At 39.2% G+C, this 22,405-nt stretch overlaps 4 protein-coding genes across 10 annotated transcripts; all 4 read left to right on the forward strand.

The window, feature by feature from the left end:
- Nucleotides 1-127: 127 nt before the first annotated feature.
- Nucleotides 128-3,031, forward strand: LOC134859378 (tumor necrosis factor ligand superfamily member 13B-like). The gene is given in 7 exon segments (XM_063875840.1): nucleotides 128-168; nucleotides 170-365; nucleotides 491-578; nucleotides 706-762; nucleotides 845-957; nucleotides 1,048-1,192; nucleotides 2,262-3,031. Coding segments are annotated over 7 exon segments (756 nt in total). The 3' UTR covers nucleotides 2,378-3,031.
- A 206-nt stretch (nucleotides 3,032-3,237) lies between these two features.
- On the forward strand, nucleotides 3,238-6,166 carry LOC134859295 (transforming growth factor beta activator LRRC33-like). 3 transcript variants are annotated; one of them, XM_063875683.1, is made up of 2 exons: nucleotides 3,238-3,377; nucleotides 3,493-6,166. In XM_063875683.1, the coding sequence occupies exons 1-2, from the start codon at nucleotides 3,288-3,290 to the stop codon at nucleotides 5,350-5,352; spliced, it is 1,950 nt and encodes a 649-aa protein (XP_063731753.1). In that variant the 5' UTR covers nucleotides 3,238-3,287; the 3' UTR covers nucleotides 5,353-6,166. The 3 variants fall into 3 exon arrangements, with proteins under 3 accessions (XP_063731753.1, XP_063731756.1, XP_063731755.1); XM_063875686.1 differs by having other exon boundaries at nucleotides 3,249-3,377; nucleotides 3,542-6,166; XM_063875685.1 differs by having other exon boundaries at nucleotides 3,252-3,377; nucleotides 3,499-6,166.
- Nucleotides 6,167-7,402: 1,236 nt separating this feature from the next.
- On the forward strand, nucleotides 7,403-16,619 carry gjb1b (gap junction protein beta 1b). Of its 4 annotated transcripts, XR_010165216.1 has the most exons (5): nucleotides 7,403-7,567; nucleotides 8,471-9,593; nucleotides 9,765-10,181; nucleotides 10,483-10,637; nucleotides 10,918-10,963. XR_010165216.1 is itself a non-coding variant. In XM_063877150.1 (4 exons), exons 1-4 carry the CDS (start codon nucleotides 10,020-10,022, stop codon nucleotides 15,225-15,227), a joined length of 1,245 nt encoding a protein of 414 aa, XP_063733220.1. In that variant the 5' UTR covers nucleotides 9,817-10,019; the 3' UTR covers nucleotides 15,228-16,619. The 4 variants fall into 4 exon arrangements, 3 of the variants coding, with proteins under 3 accessions (XP_063733220.1, XP_063733223.1, XP_063733222.1); XM_063877150.1 differs by lacking the exons at nucleotides 7,403-7,567; nucleotides 8,471-9,593 and adding an exon at nucleotides 14,386-16,619 and having other exon boundaries at nucleotides 9,817-10,181; nucleotides 10,918-11,003; XM_063877152.1 differs by lacking the exons at nucleotides 7,403-7,567; nucleotides 8,471-9,593; nucleotides 9,765-10,181; nucleotides 10,483-10,637; nucleotides 10,918-10,963 and adding exons at nucleotides 13,455-13,566; nucleotides 14,087-14,167; nucleotides 14,386-16,619.
- A 398-nt stretch (nucleotides 16,620-17,017) lies between these two features.
- Nucleotides 17,018-22,159, forward strand: LOC134860218 (gap junction alpha-3 protein-like). Of its 2 annotated transcripts, XM_063877104.1 has the most exons (3): nucleotides 17,018-17,355; nucleotides 18,212-18,611; nucleotides 18,834-22,159. In XM_063877104.1, exons 2-3 carry the CDS (start codon nucleotides 18,236-18,238, stop codon nucleotides 19,310-19,312), a joined length of 855 nt encoding a protein of 284 aa, XP_063733174.1. In that variant the 5' UTR covers nucleotides 17,018-17,355; nucleotides 18,212-18,235; the 3' UTR covers nucleotides 19,313-22,159. The 2 variants fall into 2 exon arrangements, with proteins under 2 accessions (XP_063733174.1, XP_063733173.1); XM_063877103.1 differs by having other exon boundaries at nucleotides 18,212-22,159.
- The last annotated feature ends 246 nt before the right edge of the window (nucleotides 22,160-22,405 follow it).

The following is a 22,405-nucleotide window of genomic DNA, read 5'->3' on the forward strand; positions in this document are numbered from 1 at the left end:
CACTGCAAATGTGGCTGTCATCTTCATACAATCTAAATGAGTTCCATCTTGAGAGGCAGAGAAAAGATAGTTCCTCATTTAGAAACTGATTTTGAAACTGAACATTTAAGGTTTCCGGGGTTAACTGATGTGTGACCTCACCCATTTGAGTAACTTGAGGACATCCAGTCGATCTCACGATGCTTTACAATGCTTTATTATCCTTTACAGCATTTATGTTTTGTCTTAGTCTTTTCCTGGTACACAGAGCCAGTGTTTTAGAAAAAGATTTTCGAAAACTCCAAGGGGACATAATTCTACAATTAAATCAGCCACGTTCTGAGGGAGTCAAAGGGAAAATGGCCAAGATGTCTCTAACAAGGGAGGTATGTCACTGATTATGCAGGATGGAGTCATCTTGGACATTGTACTACTGAGATGTATGCCATTAGTGAGTACTCAGAAAGAGCTGCAATAATACATTGTCTCCCAATGCTTTGTTTTCTCTTAGGACATAAAGCCAAATACTTTGCAAAAAGCACAGAGTTCTCTGAAGATATTGTCTAGGAGAGTAAAACGGGAACAGGGCAGCTGCAAAGGTGGGTTGGAGCTGAGAACTGGAAATGTTTCCATTAGTTACGGTCAATTCTGGTGGGGAGACCATTAACAGTACTTGCTAAGTTAATAAAAATAAAGTAATATGTTTATTTTTTCTCCTATTGCCAGTTCCAACATCATTCCTGCAGTTAACAACTAACACAAACAAACAGCCAGACATAAGAGGTAAAACTAAATTCAAGTACTTGGCTTCAGCATCGCAGTGTATGCCATTATTTTGAATAAGTATACTTGCCTTCTCCCATAGGAAATCTAACAGTTATCCCTTGGACTGTTTCTGCACAGCAAGGAAATGCAATTTCACTAAAGGAAAACAGAATTGTTGTCCAAGAAGATGGATTTTACTTGGTGTTTGGACAAGTATTGTGTCACTGTAATTCAAGCATAACTAAATTGATATTACATCTGATTTGTTCCAACTGTTCCACTAATGTTCTGCTTTATTCACAGGTTTTGTTCAATAGCCCAAGTACAGTTATGGGTCATATAATTCGCAGTTGGGCTTTCAATAAAACTTGGACCACATCAACAGAGCTGTTGCGTTGCTTGCAAGAGATGCCTGATGAAACTCCTGCCAATACGTGCTACACTGGAGGTCAGTGAGGCGAGAACGTTGGCTTGCATAATGGCAGCTTAAACATATACTGTACCTCAACATTTAGGGAAAGTAAATATGCTTATTTGCTGTGTTGCCAAGAGTTATATAAGGATAATCGTAACACTCATATCTGTGCTTTATATATAAATCTACAATATTCAGGCTATAAATCTGTATAAAAAGTTATCTGCATATGAATGCAGAATTGGGACGGACGCATTCTAGTTTCCAGTCGGTTTGTAGTCCGAGTAGTATCAACATTCACATTGAACTGGCTTTAGTTTGATACAGGTAAACAGTCCATGTGGAAAGCAAAAGAGGCTGAAAGCCTTGGCTGAAACGCAATCTCGTAATCCATTTGATAATGATGTTAAAGCTTTGAGAAATAAACTGTAAAGCTAGTGTAAACTGGCTACTAGTGAAACAGTTGGGTTGTCTTTCAACTCCATTCTTGCATCTCAAGTTGCTAATTGGACAGAAAAACTAGTTAATCTCTTTCCTAAATTTGCACCTATGCTTTTATTTGTAAAAAACAACACATTGTTGTTTAACCAGACTATTTCTTGTTTGGAAACAATCAAATTGTGGTCTCTCATCGTCACACTGAAGTTTTCAGACTGTTTATGGCCATTTATTTTGCAGTAATTGTACAGTTTGAATACATGAGATTATGTACTGCTGGTAGAAGGATTTTGTATTCTTTGGACAGAGCTATCTGTTTGCATCTGTTCACTCTTCGCGCTAAGCTAAGCTAACCAGCTGCTGGCTGCATAGTTTTATATTATGGTTCAGGCATCAGAGTGGTATTGATCTTCTCACTGACCTCTGGGCAGAAATTGAATTGTGTGTGTTTTTCACAAAATGTTGCACTATTTCATTAACTTGTGCAGCCTTTTCGCCATTTTCTCTGGAGGTCAACAAATATATATTTTGATTGGCTTTCATCAAAAGATAGAGGAACAGCTCCAGGGACTTGTTGAGTCGAACCCAAAGAGCTGTCTTCTCCTGGCCGTCGTCACCCATCTTTTATCTCCTTTGATGAATTTTTCTGTGTACTTTCCCACAGGCATAGTACAGCTGCATCAAGGCGATGAGCTAGAGTTGGTGATACCATACAGCCAACAAACCCTCATCTCTATGGATGCAGAATCCACCTTTTTTGGTGTCATACAGCTAAACTGAAACAAGTCAGTCTGAAGATTATAACAACGCTGCTCAACGCTGCAGGAAGTGGGAAACTGACACTGAGCTGTGTGAGGGGATGCTGATAATGGACAGAAGTGACAACAGCAGGAAAACTGTTGGGACATGTCATTAATGTCAGGACAATACATAATCAACTTTTTAAAAGAACTGCCCATCTGGTGTCAGTTTCTTTCACAGTACTTTTAAAATCCTTAGCTTTGAACTGTGTATCTTTCAGGTACACCTGGGCCTGTCCTCTAGCAGTGTTTATGTGTGCTACCACCTCCTTTCATCAGTCTATTTTAGCATGTCTCTTTATACCTTGCTGGGGGCTTCCCTTCAGCTCAACCTCCGCGCTGTCTGTTTATTTGTTCCTCTCGTCTATTTTAAAATGGTTTCCGTTTTCCTAATACTATATCAGGAACAAACAAAGGGATAAATATACATACAGCTCTGCCGGTGTTGTCCTAGTTAACATGAACTCCTTCGCACTGTAAATACTTAAAAATAAATGATGATAAAATTAAAGTAGATATAGTCGGGATAAAATGTAAAAGTACAAATAAATTCTCATATTGTGTACAACTTTGCAACTACTTTTGATTGTGTTATCTGTATAACTGATCACAATAAATAGAAAAAAATATGCAACATTTTGTCTAAGAGTCTCTTTTTTTATCTAAATTAAATAGGTCCTTACAGAGATGTTTTTTTTTAAAGAAAGCAATATATCAGTGGTCAGGCCTTTATTGTCTAAATATAGAATCCACAATGCCTATCTGGTGTCCACAGCTGTTTTCTCTCTCACTTTTTGTATGAAGCATGGCTATAAGAGGGTGTGTTTCAATGAGCTCTGGCAGCAGTAGTGGTACAGTTGAACAGCAGCAGAAGCAGCAGAAGATTGAGGATGGTCAGACATATGTTCTCTAATTTCCTACTTCTCTGGTCAGTCGGCCATGACCTTTATATAACTGGACTGACACATCACAAGCCCAAGGTAGGCCAAAGATTACATAATTCAAATGTTTTGTAATACCAATTTCTTTTCTTTTTTTTACTTTGGCTTTTATGGGTCACTCTTTGATTATGATTAATGTTCCTTTCATTTCAAGGAGCAGTCCTGGAACAATCAAAATCTATATTCTGTCCCTCTGGATTTAGATGTAAGGCTCAGAAGACTAGACCTGTCCAATAACTTCATCAGACAGTTGCACACACTTGCTTTGCCATACTTGGAACAGCTGGACCTGAGCGCCAACCAGCTGGATCTCATCTCCGAAGGAGCTTTTGAAAACCTGACTCAACTTGAGGAGTTGAATTTGTCCAGAAATGCGCTGAACAACAACCCTGGCGGTAACGTCAAAGCCCTCCAATCCATCAGTGGACTGAAGAGTTTGGACATATCAATGAATGGTTTGAGAAATGATGCAGTGGGACTGTACCTTCGAAACAAATCATCTCTTGAACGACTTAAAATGACTGGTAATGCTTTAACAAGACTATCACACAACTTGTTCAAAGAGAGTAAAGGTTTGAGGGCCATTACTATTGATGACAATCAGATATCGGTCATAGAACAGGGGACTTTTGAACCATTGAGCCAATTAGAGACGCTTAACTTGGCCAAAAATAACCTTGCGCATATCTGTGATTTTAAATTAACTCAGGTTAAATTTCTTAATCTCAGTCAGAATTCAGTTGAGTTCTTTGTTACACGTGAGGATGACCAGTTGTACCGGCTTGAAATTCTTGATCTAAGTCATAACAATCTCCTTTATTTCCCAATTGTTCCAAAAATAAACAATTTGAGGTATCTTTATTTACAGAATAACATGGTTGGTGCCCTAAATTCAGAGGCAACAATGGTATCAGAGGCCAATGATCTATATAGTGAGATTATACGTGAGAAAACAGTTAGAAAAAATTACCTACACTCAAACTGGAGGCTGATGCCACTCATTTATATTGACCTGAGCTATAACCACTTCAGGTCTTTCCCGCTGGAGACTTTGAGTCGGCTCTTATCATTAGAAACACTGAATTTCAGTTACAACTGTTTGCAAAACATCACGTGGAATATAAGAAATGATGAATCAGGACACATTCGGCAGCTTTTCTTTCCTTCCTTAAGGTACCTAGACCTGCAGAGTAATGGCCTTGCATACATTTCTCCACTATTTCTCAAAGCGCTCACACAAATAGCAACATTAAATCTGCAAGACAATTCTGTGCAACCTTGTGCCCCTATGGACCAATCAACACAGCAAAAATATCTCAACATATCCTGTGTTGTCTTTGGTAATTTAAGGACCCTTAAAAACCTCAATCTTCAAGACAACAACATCAAGAATATCCACCCTAACACCTTTCTAGAAAACTCGTTGGTTTCTCTAAACCTTGCAAGAAATTCACATATGGTTTTGCAAGAGGATGCATTAAAGGGTGTACAAGAGACTCTTCAGTCCTTGATAATCAGTGAAACAAACATGACCAGCTCTGATCTGTCTTTACCCTGCATGCCAGCATTAACTCAGCTAAATATATCCAACAACTGTCTAGATGTGATACCCAGCAGTTTGAGCTGCTCTCCTCTGAGAGAAATCGACATAAGAAATAATACCTTTGTGTCTTTAAACCATTCTTTGATTCTTGCTTTATCTCTGCATCTAAATGTTATGTATATTAGCGGAAATTACTTGAATTGTTGTGAAAGTAAATGGCTGATGATCCTTAATGAGTTAAAGATTAAAGTGATTGATGTGAATGACACTGTATGCTTTACAAGCGAGGGAAATGTTACGGTGGTGGGTTATCTGAAAAACCATTCTGTGTACTGTTTGTTTCATATGAAAGAACAGGACATTCACTTTGGAACAGTCATCATAATGGTTTTATTTGTAACTGCAATATTAACAGTGCTCATTTTATTCATCAGGAAGGTGATTTGCACACAGAGATCATTTATAGTGTGATATTCAAAATCAGGTTTCATTGGTTTATTCTGGACAGTGTGTCATGTGCACAGTAAAGTAAATATAGTGATAAACTGAAAATCGGTAACAAGCTTTATTCCTCTGGGTTTCATTTTGCATGACCAATTTTATATGAACAGAAGTGGGGTTTAATGGCTGCTTGGACTGTTAAAACTAGCTGACTTTTAGTTAATAAAATGCAGCTAAATCTTCATTGTCTGACATGATTCTATTTTCAACTCCATTCAAGGCTTCCTTTTATGACTTCCCGCACAGTATTAGTCTTGTAAAACATGCATCATGCTGCGGACCTGTGCAGCCAAAATGTTGTGATTGAAATTGGCTTTATTGTCTCTCAAGCTGTTTTTTTTTATAGTGTTTGCCAAATCAGGCAGAGATGTTTTGCTCATACTTCATTGTGAAATGTTTGTTTGAAACTAGAAGTTTAGCTTTGGCTCAATTTTTTATGACGTCTTTGAGGCCTTTCATAACATTCCCAGAATCTGAACTCCGGAACAAGTCTATTTGATGCCAAGAAGAGACCTTGTATGAGTTTCTGTATATAGTCTACAAATATGTTTTGAATAGGTCATGCTGTCATTTTTTCGAAAATACATGTTATTATATATCACTCTCTGCATCTGTGTTTTGTTATGTACATTTGCTGGTTGTCAAATACAACGCTAAATGTGGCAACAGTTATGCTGTATGTAACAAAACATGCTTCTCCTACCAGAATATGCCGGCAATGGCTATTTTTAGAATATGAATCACTCATTTACATACCTGCAAAATAAATCACTTCAGTAAAGAATAGAAATGTCTGAGTTTCTGTTTTAAGTTGAGCAACCTGAATTTGACAAAGGCATATAGATTACAAATATATTGAATAAGAGGGGATATTACCACTCAGTGTGAGGTCCATTCTAATTGAATTTAGATCCAAAACTTTTGGGAAAATAAGCCCCCTATATTCTTCAAAATAAGGTAAAGCAACAGCAATTGAGCAATCCCTATAATGTCAACCCACAATGCTGATCCACTGACAAAGAGGTGGCTTATTGTGTGGTAAAAACTGTACACAAATACCTATGACATTGCACATTACACTAGGGAGAAACTGCCGTTGCAGGAGGATATCCTGTTAAGCAATCCTCTTATTGACTTCTTATTGACACATCTTTCTTCTTTAAAACTGATGCAAAGAGCCATTTTGTAATTATAATGCCCATTACCACTTTGTCTTCTGGGTACAGTCAGGTTTGCGATGCCAGTGTTAGAGCCTTGGCAGCCAGATGCATATCAATCTGACTCTTGAGCAATATAACTGTAGTAAATGTCTTTGTTGCCCCACCTACAAGATTTAGGTACTAGATCAGGTAGCAGCCTGACAAGTTCAAGCAAAGAGCACTGGAAGAAAAGAACACTGTGTGAATAGTATTACGTGTAAAACCTAGGAATGCAACTAGCAAATTGCATTCATACTTCTACTTTGTGGTTAATGGTAGCTTGAATTTAGACATTAGCAACAGCTTGTTTGTTAGCACAATAGAGCAAGTCAGTCTCGCCCTAGGCTATATTTATTTCGCGTAAACGCGTAAATGATTTTCATCTTTACCCAATTTAACCTGAGACTGTGAAGGTTTTACTTCTATTTTACATCAAATCTACTAAATAGTTAAAACAGTATAACCGTATGAAAAATACATTGGCTTGGTTCATTATACAGAAAAGTTTTAAAAACTGTTCTGTTATCTTTTTCAGTGAAAATAGGATCCAGACGTATTTTAATTATTCCCAGTTTAAGTTATAAAGGGACTGATTTAGGAAAGATGATCTCTTTAAGTGTATTTCAAACAAACACAAAGTGTTCATGTAGTCTTCTGGTTTAGACTTCCTTAAGTTTCGTAGGAGACAACATGAGAAAGCCTAGCAAATTGGATTACAGGGAAATATGGTTAACTCACAACGACATTGACAAGTTCCTCTTAGCTAGCCTGAGTCGTGCAGTTGGTTAGCTTCTTAGCTAACATTAGTTCGCAGACGACGTGAAGAGTAGACCCGGCTGCCGACCATGATTCCTCACCAGCAGTTTTCCCACCGCCAGCCGCAGCCCTCCATCGTGTCCTATAAAGTGCAGTTGACTCTCAAACTGTTCATGCTGGAAAATGCCCGAAGTACACTCGAACATGAACTGTTCAACCTCACCAAAAAGGTAATGTTAACACCGGTTCATTAAAAACGTTAAATTAATGTAGCTAACTTAGCTAGCTCACAGGCCACATGGACACACACCGCTGACGTATCCCAGAACGGATGTATGCTAATGAGGCTCAGGAACTGCTAAATTGTATACCGTATACAAAGAGTTGAAATATATGTTTCTCAGAGCCTAATGGGTCTTGTAAAATATTTCATTCTCAATGAATGTATTTACCAAATTGTATGAACTGATAAGCACAACAGTAATTGTTTTCTGTATATTTGATTTACAAAAATGTTCCTGCTTGAATTAAAGCTGCATTGATTTATCCAGACCCGCCTTTAACCTTAAAGTTACAGCAGTTTTGAAATCTATAGAGTTAAGTTGATCAGAGGTTAAACTGTTATTAAAACCTATGTTATCATATATATATATATATATATATATAAACAAAAAGCAAATATATATATATATATATATATATATATTTGTTTTTTGTTTTTTTGTTAAAACGTTCTGCTTTGCCTTGTAAAAGACGTCATTGATCTCAAAAGCTTTTACCTGTTTAAAAAAGGCTATGAAAAAAAAAATGCACTTCACTTATTTAAAGTTGTTTAATTTTCCCTCTAGGTCTATGAAGAAGTTCATGGTTTCTTGAATACATCTTTCCCCCCTAGTGTCTTCAGTGATCTCACAAAGGCTTTAGATAGAAAATGTGAAGTCATTGACAAGTTTTCAACTTTATTAAAATCTCTCACAGTTGGTAGGTAAATAAATAATCATTATCATACAATTTAAGATGCTTAATGTGACATTGCATATGTTCACGTGTACAGCAAATTTACCAAATGTATGATTTAGGAAAGGATTTTGAGAGCTAATACAACGCACTTTCTGCTTTTCTTATCTTTACAGAGCCACAAGTGTGTGGCAAGCTTTATGTCAAACATAGAGTCAAAACAAATCAACTACAGCCACCCAGACAGAAAAGGACCTCATCGACCGACGTTCCCATGTTGCAAAACTCACTCATGGCAAGCTCCATAACCAAAGCAGTTAAGGTGCCACAAGCCACACAGCAGTTAAAACATGTCCCGATTCCCCAGCCTGCAGCAGTCCAACAGGATGACATGAAACACAGCATCAGCAAAGTGATTATGACCTCATCTTCTCACTTAGAGGCTGAAGAAAAAGTACATGCTGTTGTTTTAGATGAGAAACGCCCAACAGATGCTGTAAGTCTTCCACCTGCATCCCAGAGACCCGAGATCAACCCAGAGAGGCCACCAACGCTACTGCCTCCCATACAAGCTTTATTCCCAGAGATCAGCAACCCTAATCCAATCAAAATAACACCGCAAATTAGCTGGGGATTGGAAGATTATGTCCAGCTGCAACACCAAAAACAAACATCATCTCAGCTGCTTCACTTCCTCAGAGAAAAAACTAAAAAAAATGGAGCACTGGAGGTCACTGTCATGGGGTGGAATAAAAGTATGTGGTCTTTGAGTTCACCAGAGCGGCCTGCCATCAAAACACAAAGCTACCAATTCAGACAAGTTGGGACGGATGATTTGATCAATGCACTAGCGCCGAAAACGTTATGTACAGACATTGAAAACCTAGCCCCAATTTTCAGACTGAAAAGAGTGGAAACATGTGGCTCTCTGACTTACACTTGTGTGATTGCAACTAAGACTGAGTTGTGGGATATTGGAGAAATCTTTACCAAGGTGGGACAGGGAGACTTGGAAGCGATCCCGTTGGAAAAAATACACTGCCCAAACATTACACCTCAGGTGGAGAACAACTGTCTAAATGCCCAGAGGGAAAACCAAAGTCTTCAGTGCACTGATCCCAAACACGTAAGCCATTTTGATGGTGTAAAAACTCCAGCAATGAAGTGCATCGCCATCCCTGAGTTCCAGACCCGCAAGTTTGAAGAGACATTGGTTGTGGTGTCTCATATTGTCAGCCCGGGCAACTTCTATATACAACACGCAGGCTCCATCATGAAGCTGCAAGCCCTTGTGACAGAGTGAGTCGTTCAGCATGAATTCTGATCTCTTGTCTGCTTTTTTTAAGCCTCACTGATTCCCTAATCACATTACCAGTACTTATAGAGCCACTTCATTTTTCGTTTTTTTCTTCCATTTTTAATAATCCACATGTTTCTGGTTGCCATTATTTATTTTTTTCTCATTTGCAGCAGCTGGAAAGCCAGTAGATCATATGCCGCGCAGAACTGCATTCCAGACATTGGAACCCAAGTAATGGGTTGGTTCCCTAAGCAAGAACAATGGTGCAGGACTCGGGTGACGAAGATATGTGGAGTAAGTGAAGGTGGGTCCAGTTTTGTGTATTGGAGCAGTCATACACATTTTTACCAAAGCATACCTCTAGATGGTAGCAGTGTCACTTTTTCATATCACTTGCCATCATTTCTGCCTTCTGGTTTTCCTTTATGTATCCTACTGATGGTGGCGGGATGGAGACATCCATCATGGTGGCGGTGCAGAGGCTGGACCAGGGTGATACAGCCTGCATGTCGCTGTTGGACATCAAGGAGCTGACCCCGGAAATGGCCGTCCTACCACTTCAGGCTGTACAGGTCTCACTAGCGAATGTGAGTGTTTCCCTGTTTTGTATGGTTAGGCCACATAATTTTTTTTCACATGTATCAAGAGGACCATATAAAGCTCTCACTGACCAACACGTTGAGATATTCTGCGGCAGGGGTGCACATAACCCCTCCTAGGATTTGCATTCACGGAAAAATATATTGTGTTCCTCTGTGAGAAAGTAAGCTTGGTTACAGTTTTGGCGTTTGTCCACATGATTAGTCACAGCCTTATCTTTTGGGATGTTGATAAAGGAAATGAATTATCTCAGTTCATGGTGTTTTTGGTTTGTTTCCTCCCCCCTAGGTGACGCCTCTGAATGGGTGGGATTGGTCTGAGGAGGCAGTGGGCTGGTTCAGGGAAATGGTGCACAACAGGACGCTCTATGCCAGGCTTTACCCACAGGGACCCAAAGTTACAGTCGAGCTATTCTTGGAAAAAGGAAAGCTTGGAGCTATGAGGTACTCCAGTATGAAAACAGTCAGTTGATTGTGAATTGTACATTTAAAAAATCACAAGTTAAAAAAGCTGATAAAGTCAAGATTTAATGAGTTATTTACAATTGTTTACTTGTTTTTGTTTTATTGGTATCGTTGTACAAATTGTGCGTTTAATAAAAATGTATAAGTAGTACAGTGACTGAATATATGTTGACTTTAAATAAGGTTACAGAGTACTATTTCAAGCTTGGTAACTGCACAATATGCTAATGGTACAATGGTATTAATATCATTATTTCAGGAGGGGTGCATCTTTGTCTTTGAGACTGGCCCTGAAGGGACATGCCAACCATAGCAAACTGAAAGATGTCCGTCTCATGAAAAGAAGTGAGTGTTGCTCCAGTTTTGAATTTATTTACCCAAAGTGTGCATCAACAGTAGGTGGCAGTATTGCCTCTGTGTGAACATAGCAGTGCTGAATTTGACAAATCTCGTCTTTTTGTTTTTAGGAGCATTTCAAGATAAAATGAAGAAACAGGACTCTGAGTGGGAGAAATATCTCATCTCATGCTATACTCGTATAGTAAGCCTTAATATAGAAAGCAGCCAACAAATACCAAATACAAATGGCAGACATGCCATGAAGCACTCAAACCTAAACACTGAGACATTTAGTGATTCTTAAATGATGAATAGATCACCAGATTTGATAGAACATCTGTTTGAACATACAGAGGACTTTCAGTTTACACATTGCCAAACTGCTGTGGCAGTACAAGGATAAATCCAGGATATTTAAAAAAGTAAAATAAATGTATATTTTGATTTAGAACCTGGATATGTTTTCATTAAGTGGCATGTTTGAGCTTTTTTGTTGTATATTGCTGTTTATAAGGTCAGCCAAGGGTGCTCCACTTTATCAGCCAAGAGATAAGATAAGATGTACTTGATCCCAAACTGGGAAATGTTTACGTGGCAGCAGAACAAAGCAAGGCATTGCACACAATTAGAAATGAAAAGGGTAGATTAACTATTTAACTAGATGAAGCATTGATTTGGAAATTTGGAAATATTTTTTCTAACTATTCTACATATGTATCAGTTGTTAAGAGCAGACACGAACACACACACACACACACACACACACACACACACACACACACACACACACACACACACACACACACACACACACACACACATTTAAAGAGCAAAGGAGGAGAATCACAGAGAAATGGTTTAAAACAGAACCCATGATTGGCCCCACAAAGCTAATGTTCTTTATAACATCATGGGATCTTAAGAAATGTGTTTCTCTAAAACACATATTTCTCTTAGTCGTACAAAATATGGCTAACGTCTCTGAAGCACTGATAAAAAGAATTGAAACAAATATATATATTTTTTTAAATCAGGTTGTGCTTGTTAAATGTATGGGGACATAATTACCTAAATGTGGTGCTCTTTGTTTTCTGAGAACAATCCCCCTTTGTACTTTATACATTCTTATTTTTTGAAGTGCCTATCTCAAGTCCTTATCCCAGTCACTGCACGGTGCTTGATTTGTCTCTGTGCCACATGCAGAAGGTTTTGTTATTTAGTTTCTTATGCATCACATAACTTTCATAATCATTGTATTTGAGGCCATGTTACCCTGGTTAATATTGAGTTCTTGTAGAATGCTACATTTATTATTTTGAATGTCCAGTGTATATAGTTCTGCTTTCATAATAAAACTACAAATCTACTAGTTTGGTCTGTCTTTGTGTTGTAGAGCATTGTAGCTTCTACGAAGGAATATTAATTCGGTTTGGTTCATTCAAAGAATTAGCTGGCCTCCCTACCCTCCCACTACATATGTCAGAAGTGACGCAGAAATGCTCTTGGCACAGTGAACCGCTGTAGGTCATCTGATTGTACATGACAAATGGCCACATTGTGTTTTCACTTGCTACTGTAAATGATTTTGGGGGGGTGTTTGACAGGGACAAAATGTACAATCTCAGTTCATTATAGTCGAATGTTTAACATGCAGTAGTGTAGCTCATTGATAAGAACACTAGGGTTTTATAGCATATGGTAGACGCAATAAACAATGATCGAAATGACTGGATATTTGTCCTAGTGTCTGTAGAGTGTGATTCAATAGGTTCCCACAAAGGGTTATCAAAACAAGTCAATTGCATAACATTTTCTTTCAAATTAGTTGAGGCCAAGATTATTAGTTGCCGGGCAAAACATCAGTAAGAAAAGTTATTTTAATAAAAATATCACGACACCATTTACAGTATTGCAACATTTACAGTTGTACAATCCAATTGAAGGAACAAAATTGGCATTTATGGTACACTCAATAACAAAACAGCAAAAATAAATGCATAACAAACAAAAGGAGAATAAAAGCAATATTCAATATTAGAAACCATTGAGTAGATATCTTTATTTGGGAGAAAATGTGGGAATGGTCTTTATCAAATGGTGTGTATGAGTGAGATTTTCCTTAAGACTGTCTTACATTTTGTCCTACATACCGTAGGTGTTTTGCATTAGTTATACAGCTCTTTTTCTGGCTGAATCTGCAAACCTCATGCAGGTCAAAAAATCTTCCTTCTCTTCCCTACCCTGACAAGCACAATAAATTGTTTTTCTGGCAGAGGCCTTTTGTGTCCACACAGATTCCTTCTTTTGCCCGGGGTAGGCGGAAGTTGAGGCGTTTGATCTGAATTCTAAAGAGTCTTGTTGCAGCACAATAAAGGCTGCCATTGTATGTAAATAGTTTATATAAGAGCATATGACTGCTACGGTGCAGGGCACTGGCTAGTGGCGGAGGAATGATTAGCATTTTCCAAACGCAGGGTGTTCTCAAGCCAGCCTTTAGGCTTGCTAAAAAACACAATATTTTAATTCATTTCTTCTTTGTACACATTTGTGTGTACCAACACAACTGAAGGTAAAATGTTGATCATTTGTTTCAATTTTATACTAACATTCAGTGTGCAATGAGGTCTGATTTTATGTGAGGGAGGGCTTACATGGCCCATCGTTTCGACTTGACAAATACTTGCCGTGATTTTTATAACATCATTACTATTTGAAGTGATTTTATTTGAATGAATCAGCTTATAATGTTTGCACCAGGTAAATCTGGTGAAGTCTGTAGCGTTTGTCACAAACAAAAGAGATCTCTCAGTTGTCTTTAAAAAAAAATCTCAGAATGAAATGGATGTCTTGCTTGTTCCTTGGAGGAATTTGCTGGCAGGATGTCAGTCTGTCTGCTACTGGGCTGTGGGTCAGTTTGGGAGTACGGTATTAATACAGCGCGAGCAAATCACGTGGTTCGGCGAATGTTTCGCAATTGGCTTCGCCCTGTTGCGTATGGTGACGGCGCACAGCAGCAGGCCATCACCCCTGCTTTTATACGGCCAACTTGCTATTTGGCAAATCTTTTCTGTTGTTCCTCACTCTGCCAGCTTGATGCTCAGGCCAAACCTCAAGATGGTCATCTTTGGACCCGGCGCTGCTTACGCCGCTTGCACCGCTGGCTGAGCCTGGTAAACCTCTAAAAACTACTGTAACATCAGTTAGACTTTTACTAAATTACTAAGTTGTGGCCGACAATAACTAAGTTGTTTAAAGTGATAAACCAATGTCTTTGAAAGTCACTTTTGTTCAATTTCAAGGACATATTCCTTCTTGTTTCTTATATTGTTTAACTGTAAGCCACAGATGTGTCTTGGCTTACATTCATGTAACCTTTATGTGTCTGCAGACCTGGAGTCAAAAATGAACTGGGGAGCCTTTTATGCCGTGATCAGCGGTGTAAACAGGCACTCTACTGGCATCGGACGTGTTTGGCTCTCCGTAATCTTCATCTTCCGTATCCTGGTCCTGGTGGTGGCTGCAGAGAGCGTTTGGGGAGATGAGAAGTCTGGCTTCACATGCAACACCCAGCAGCCTGGCTGCAACAGCGTCTGCTATGACCAGTTCTTCCCCATCTCGCACATCCGCCTGTGGGCGCTCCAGCTCATCCTGGTCTCCACCCCCGCTCTGTTGGTGGCCATGCATGTGGCCCACAGACGCCATATCGACAAAAAGATCCTGAGGAAGACGGGCCGCAGCAGCCCAAAGGAGCTGGAACGTATCAAGAACCAGAAGTTTCAGATCTCTGGAGCTCTGTGGTGGACATACATGCTCAGCATCATCTTCAGAATCCTCTTTGAGGTGGCTTTTCTCTACATTTTCTACTTGATCTATCCTGGCTTTAGGATGGTACGTTTGGTAAAGTGTGACTCGTACCCATGCCCCAACACGGTGGACTGTTTTGTCTCCAGACCGACAGAAAAGACCATCTTCACTGTGTTCATGCTGGCCGTGTCTGGGCTGTGTGTGCTGCTCAACCTTGCTGAGGTACTTTACCTCATCGGCAGGGCTTGTCAACGGTGCATACGAGGCCCCGGGGAAGAGTCCAAAGGAGCTTGGATAAGTCAAAGATTATCTTCTTATAAGCAAAATGAAATCAATCAGCTGATCGCAGACCATTCTCTCAAATCTAAGTTATCCGTGACCAAAAAGAGCCCAATTGAGAAAGATGAGAGGTGTTCTGCTTTCTGAGACTCCCTGATACCTTTAAACTAATCCACAGTAACCCCATTCATGGAGCATGTTGCTCTGCATTACTGGCACAGAATCTGTATATTTTGGTCGTTGTCAGTGTACATACAGTATACATGATTTATTCCATCGCTCATTGATTCATCAGTTTTTGCTTTGATATTGATTTTACTGACACAAGTATAGTCGCTGTTGAAATGTGTCTAAACTATTTGGAGCCATTAGTGAAAGTAAAATGTGTGTGTTTGTTTTAGCCCACTTACTGCAAATCGGGTGTAGTTTGTTGTCAACAATTTGCCATATCTTATTTTGGTGTTTTTTGTTGGTATGCAGTAAGCAACCTGCCGAAGTGCAAAGTATCTTCAGCAAATTAAAAAATGTGTGTGTGCATCAACACTTCATTAGTTTAAGTCAAAGTTGCTTGGTAATGCTGTTTAAAATATGGATTTGTTTCAATAGCAAATCCATATTTTAAGAAAAACACCAGTTGCTGCCACACAGTTAGAGATATATGATGTATTAAAATCATCACGGGCAAAGTGTCCCTTTTTTAAGGTTTTTCTGTTTGGGAAACAGCGTGAGTACTGGATCTCAGCACCTGAATGCAGACCCAAAAACCTTACAAACATAATTATTCACTCTGGATTATTTCAAAAACAATATTGGGGTCTGTAGGTGTACAGATTACAGTCAACATTAATATGCTGGATAAAAATAAACTCTTTATTTTTATCAAACATGTTAATATGAACCATATTCAATTGTAGCCTGAGTAAAAGCTTATAGAGTAAAGTTCATTAAATGTTCCCTTTATAGCAGCTTAAGTTTGCCTTTAAGAGAGGTTTGAAATCATTTCTATACATGAACAACTGTTTTGGAAATTATAGTGAATACAAAATAAACATAATAATTTGAAAACAATTTTCCACAAACACATATCTGCTACTGACCTATTATTAATTTATAATGCAGTAGTCAAGAGTGGTGCACAGTGCAAACTGTATTTCAATAAACCTTGAAAAATCCTAGTACTGTAAATATGTGTTTGTGTATCTATGTGTTTAATTGTAAATACTGCTGCATACTAACCTTATTGTAGTTGTTTTTTTGTTTTGTTTCAGAACAATGTTTAAGGTTCGCCTACTTGATTTCCCTAATTTCCCCGTTATTATAATATTTATAACTCCTAAATATTCACTGGTATCTGTACATACAACAAATGTATTGTAAAGTTATACCGGTGTAGCGCTCACAACAATTCTGATTCACCAGTTATGCTTACATGTAAATAAGAATTTACTCCCTGGTAAACAATCTGGTTAATATATTATGTGGGTTGAAATGTATGTGTACATTATGTAATATAATGAAATAAACTGCCAGATAATGTGTCATTATTTGAACTTATTTATACATCATTTGAGTTTTTTTTTAAGTTTACCAAATGGGTAAACAATGACCTCTGTCAAAAGAAGGACAGAAGGATTCATTTTGGATTATATGAACAGTGTTTCCCATTTTTATACTGGGCCAACTCTCAATACTGAAATTTAGAAACAGAACTTTTCCTTTTTCCGTCACTGTGATTGTAACTTGAGGATGCAAATGGCTACTCATCTCGAAATCATGCCCCCCATGATAGGAGAGACCCTCGTGCTATATTTAGATCCACTTGTGGCCAGACAGACTTAGCGGACACCTTCATTGGCCAGCTGCCCTGTCACTCACTCTTACAAGCGAGTAGAGGGGCTTTATGAGTTTACATTAGAGAGTGTACCCTGTGCCAAATTTAACCACGGAGGGGAGGGGTGTTGGAGGCAGGGCAGGCCGGACATGGTTGAGACCTGTGTCCAGCAGGTTACTTGTATTGTGGTCAGTGGAAGACCCCGAGGCCTGGGTCCTGATTCTTGCTTTAGCTGTATTTGAAGCGAGAAGACTTGAGTCAGTGGGTTTGTCGGCGTGGAACGGAGGTTGTGCCCAGCAGGAGTCCACTTTTCTTGTCCATTCAAGGGCATTGCTGGGGGCCCGAAGATCAGCTTTGCACTGAGGCCTGTCAGCGAAGCGGGCGGCCTCATGGACCCTCGAAGACGTGTAGGGCTTCACCGCAGGGGATGCCTAAGCTGACAAGGTGGGTTTATCCAGTAAATCTAAATTCTCTGTGATCAGGTTTGGTAGTTTAAGGTACTTTAAGTGTTTAAAGATGAGTCTAAGAGTACAAAGGCTGTCATTTGTTTCCAGGATGGGATGAGTATGAACAATGTTATGTTTCTCTATTCATGTTCATGATATTTTGTTCTCAAGAGGGATTACATAGTCTTAAAGTCTCATATGGAAAGCAAATGTTGGTTTAAAGTTACAAGCCAGTCTACAGGTGTTAAAACAGTAGCTAGATTTATTAGTGGTGGCTCCCAAATATAATTTCACCTGCCACAGTGTTAGCAGTTATCAGAATTCATTCTCTCTCACAGTAGCAGACCGTGAATGTGCTGTTAATGTACTGCACAGTACATATATCAAATGTTTAATATATTTATAACATAATGTGTTACAGGAGCTGACAGGATGGACATTACTCAACTGTTTCTAATTCTCAATTTAACTAAATCTGCCCGGTGTTTTATTTCTCCTTGTATGTGACTCATGTTGCTGTGTCTCTCGCCGCTAAGGCTGGTAGACTCAGAATCATGACTGGAAGCTGCCTTCCCCCCCTGTCCACACTTGCCAAATATATACCCTCCTAAAGTAAATATAATCCTGTCTGCGTACACGTGGAAAATGCCTCTTCCTGCTCCCCTTGTTGTACACATGGTTAGCAGCTTTGCACTCTAAAGACTAATTTAGTGTTGCTGGACTTGGTAAGACGTAAAAAAGATAATATTTAAACATCAGAAGCACTGTAGCCCACTTCAACCACAAGATTAGTATTATCAAATGAGTCACAAATGACATTAAATAATCATTTTTTACTGTTTTTATATCTCCAGTCCCAGATCTGAGATCACACAGCCATGGGGGACTGGAACCTGCTGGGAAAGCTTCTCGAAAAAGCCCAGGAGCACTCCACTGTGGTGGGGAAGGTGTGGCTCAGCGTCCTGTTCATCTTCCGCATCCTGATCCTGAGCGCGGCCACAGAGAAAGTGTGGGGTGACGAGCAGTCAGGGTTCATCTGCGACACCAAGCAGCCTGGTTGCGAGAATGTGTGCTATGATATCACTTTCCCAATCTCACACGTCCGCTTTTGGGTGCTTCAGATCATCTTTGTGTCCACGCCTACGTTGATCTACCTGGGTCACATCCTTCACCTGGTGCGGATGGAGGAAAAGCAGGCAGAAAGAGACAGGCAACATGCCCAACATTCAGACAAGCAGGCCCTTATTGTGGAGGGTAAGCCCAAGAAGCCCCTGGTAAGGGACGAGAGGGGCCATGTGCGCCTGCAGGGAGAGCTCTTGCGGACATATGTCTTTAATGTGATCTTTAAAACCCTGTTTGAGGTGGGCTTCATTGTGGCTCAATATCTCTTGTACGGCTTTAAGCTGAAGCCAATGTACAAATGTGACAGATCGCCCTGCCCTAATGTGGTGAACTGCTATATATCCCGCCCTACAGAGAAAACCATCTTCATCATCTTCATGCTGGGAGTGGCCAGTGTGTCTCTGCTGCTCAACCTCATAGAGATCTACCACCTGGGCTTCACCAAGTGTCGCCAGGGCATCGCCTTCAGGAGACGCTATCAATCCTCTGAGGGTGTCCCTAAGGAGCCCAGTGAGGCAGCGGTGGCGTACGCGCCGAGTTATGACGACTACTTTCACCAAGTGCAGCCACCCTACCCGCCCGTACCCAGCTACAACCTCTCCCCTCTGTCCGAGGGCACAGACTCGTCCTTACATCCCTACCACAGCAAGGCTGCCTACAAACAGAATAAGGACAACCTAGCAGTGGAAAGGAGCAGTAACAACCCAGAGGAATGTGACCTGAAAGCAAAGAAGGGAGCAGGATCGGCCCCCGGGTCACCTACACAGGCCAGGCCCGGCCGCAGTGCCAAACACAGCAACAACAAGACTAGAATAGACGATCTGCAGATATGAGGAGGTTTTTGTTTCTGTGGGGTGTCTTAAATTGCTGCGAGGGGATCGTATGTTGTTTGAAAGCATTCACACATGCTCAAATGACCCCCCCTTTAAGATGGCGCATTGACTCATTCCCACTGAGAAAGGAGTGACACTGTAGGGAGCACGGAGTTGTTCAGTAATGTGTAAAGACTGATGTTGGTGACATTACTGATGAACCTCTTCAAAGACGTTCTGTTCCACTGAAAAGTGTCCCATAGCTGGCTTTGGTTTTAGCCTCTTCAAGAATCACTTTTGTCCCTGAGAACCTAAAATCAACAACAAATATAGTCGGCTCAGGTTTTACATGAATGTGAATGAATCCAAAAAATGCACCTGTGTGAACGAAGCTGCCAAAACTTTGGGAACAGGATCCAGGGGCAGAGGCTTGTTCATGTCTGGCCTGACCTCATTTGAGGAAATCAGATAGGGTGAATTATTACATTTAACTTCCTTTAACAGGTTTGAGGTCACCATTTAGCGTAGCTCACTTGCTTAGGCTTGAAGTGAAAAGTCTTGCAAAACATAACAACACATTGAACATTGGAAATGCTCGAGCCAAATTCCAGGACGCGCCTCAAAAGAAATTGCACTGGTCTCAGGAGTTCCCACATTTGGGCTGCCTCCTTTATTGTGACAGCCAGCAAGTACATAATTACAAGCACATTGTTTTGTTGATTCTTGTTTATATCTCTGTTTGTGCCGTTTGTTTTTCCGTGAGGCACTTGGTGACAACCCTATTTGTAAAACTGCTTGAAATAAATCTGTCTTAAATTTGCAAAGTTAGCAGTGCATTTATGATCTCAAGTCTTCCTTAGCTAAAAATGGAGAATCACTTCAGAGGAACACATTTTGCAACTGTTGTTTCATATTCCAGAAAAAAATCCACCAACTCAGGAGTCGAAAGAATAATATTGGTAATATTTATAGACTCTATGAACAGTAGCTCAGATAATTGTACTGTACATAAATAAGCTCTGCATCTGAATCTTTTATTTTTGGAACTCTTAAATAGGCATCTACCAGGTGTAGTTTGAGTCATCAGTATCCACCCAGAAACATTTGTTGAGCAGGAATAAACATGTCATGCAATCCTTTGCTGTCTGAAGATCCCACACATGCATAACATACACTGGTGTACCAGGAAAGATGAGCCCCCCCCCCTGCTATGGAAACCTTGAAATGAATTACATAGCAGTCTCATACCTTTTGAATGCATCATTTCCTGTCTATGATTTATGTGTCATGGGAATAACAAATACAATTGTTACTTTATTTGCATTAATAACTGACTTTCTGAAAAAACAACTCAAGTTTATTGATGAGTTGGGATTGGATAGAGTGTAGTCATACTATTCTATACTTTAGGTTGTTGTGGTGCCAGAAACAATGTCTCATATCTCCCAGACAAAACAGCAGGATTGTTTTGTGTAATGTATTGCTCCATAAATCATAAAGTAATCCAGAAAGTCTCAGATTCTAAAAAACATCTACTTTCCCAGATGGAAATAAAACAGCAAGATGATATAAAGCGATCATATGTTAGAAAAAGGGCTATATATGTTAATAAAATGATAAATGAAGATCAATTGATATGAGTTATGAGCGTTGACGGATATCCAGCACTTTGAAATGAAATCCTTTTAGTGTAAGGCCAACATCTTATATTGCAGCTGCATCAGAGGATTTTAAGTAAAGGTTTTCGGTGTGAAGGAATCACATAATAAAGTCTGTGATTTGTTAACATTAGATGGCATAGTTATGTTTCGTATAAAACGGCCATGACTTAAAATCGAAGGTAGCTTTTGTATTTTGTAGCTGTAAAATGAAATTAATAACAGCATCCCCATCTCAGACACAAAACATTAGTCAAGAATTGAGATCTCAATGCAGTTTGTCTGAGGGACTATACAAAAAGGACTTTGCACATTATGTTTCTTGACTGTCTTTTGTAAAAAGCAAGGCCCCTGATATTTTCTTAGGATCCTCTACTTGACTACAGGAAAACTGCAACACTGTACAATTAATTGTACCATCATTAGAACAATGTATAATGTTTAGTGATTCTTATTGAAATCCTAATATAATAATGAAAAGTATAGTATGTATTATCTCATAATGTATAGTATGGGAATTATCGATTGCCAAAACTATGGGAGGAATAATAATGCATGATGTTTCTTCATATTATTTATTTTGAAGTATGAGCTTTAAATAACACATTCTTCCACACATTTTATTCCGAAGATGTTCTGCTTTTTGTAAAGATGGATAGAAACGTGAAGGTGGGGCTGCTGTAGGACATTTAGACTACTCACTTCAACAAAAACCAACACACTTACAACCCTCCCCAACTCTGAAAGCCCCTAATCATTTTTGTTCAGTCCTTAAAAGGTGAAATTGCCTCAAGGGTCTTAATGTAACTTAGTATGTGGGTAGTAGAAACCATATAATGTAGTTTTGGTTTTATTTCTGAGCTAACCCTATTCCAAAACTAAATTTACAGTACATACAGTTACAGCAGCCATACACCTAAAATCAAAACACAATGGAGACTCAAAATGTCAGCAATGTATTTCTATTAAATGGGCCATAGCAAAAAATCTGTATTATATTGTACACTAATCAAGAGAGTCAATAGTGATTATACACTGTATAAATGTTTGTATAAATAAGAAATACTGTTGTTTCTTCAGTGCTGAAGTCGGTTTAATGGGAAATATAGAAACAGCACAGAATTACTCAAAAACAAGCTCCTTTGGTTGTGTGAAATGGTGGATATAATGTGATGTCCTTGGATGAGTAATTATATTACTTTATTCTGTTTTGTTGCGTGTGATTCATATTATTTCCTAGAAGCAATAGCACAGTCCTCTACTGCCCTCTCTCTTTGCTTGTTCTTAAACACTAACATGCTGCTCATCTGAGGGCACGCCATCTGCTGGGCAAAGAAAATTCAAGCTACAGAGGCACCTTGTAATGCATACTCATAAATAACTGACTACGTTAGGATATATTACTAAATATATGTCTTTTCAATTAGAACATATGCATAAACAAAGTCTGTACTGA

The sequence above is a fragment of the Eleginops maclovinus genome, chromosome 23 (genome assembly GCF_036324505.1).
Source record: "Eleginops maclovinus isolate JMC-PN-2008 ecotype Puerto Natales chromosome 23, JC_Emac_rtc_rv5, whole genome shotgun sequence".
NCBI classification, from domain to species: Eukaryota; Metazoa; Chordata; class Actinopteri; order Perciformes; family Eleginopidae; genus Eleginops; species Eleginops maclovinus.

Bases quoted from the DNA above. Each gene is read 5' to 3' on its own strand.
- LOC134859295 (XM_063875683.1), top strand. From the start codon at position 3,288: ATGGTCAGACATATGTTCTCTAATTTCCTACTTCTCTGGTCAGTCGGC. The intron at 3,378-3,492 runs GTAGGCCAAAGA...TTTCATTTCAAG, and splicing joins TGACACATCACAAGCCCAAG to GAGCAGTCCTGGAACAATCA.
- LOC134860218 (XM_063877103.1), top strand. From the start codon at position 18,236: ATGGGGGACTGGAACCTGCTGGGAAAGCTTCTCGAAAAAGCCCAGGAG.
- gjb1b (XM_063877150.1), top strand. From the start codon at position 10,020: ATGTATCCTACTGATGGTGGCGGGATGGAGACATCCATCATGGTGGCG. The intron at 10,182-10,482 runs GTGAGTGTTTCC...CCTCCCCCCTAG, and splicing joins TACAGGTCTCACTAGCGAAT to GTGACGCCTCTGAATGGGTG. The intron at 10,638-10,917 runs GTACTCCAGTAT...TCATTATTTCAG, and splicing joins GGAAAGCTTGGAGCTATGAG to GAGGGGTGCATCTTTGTCTT.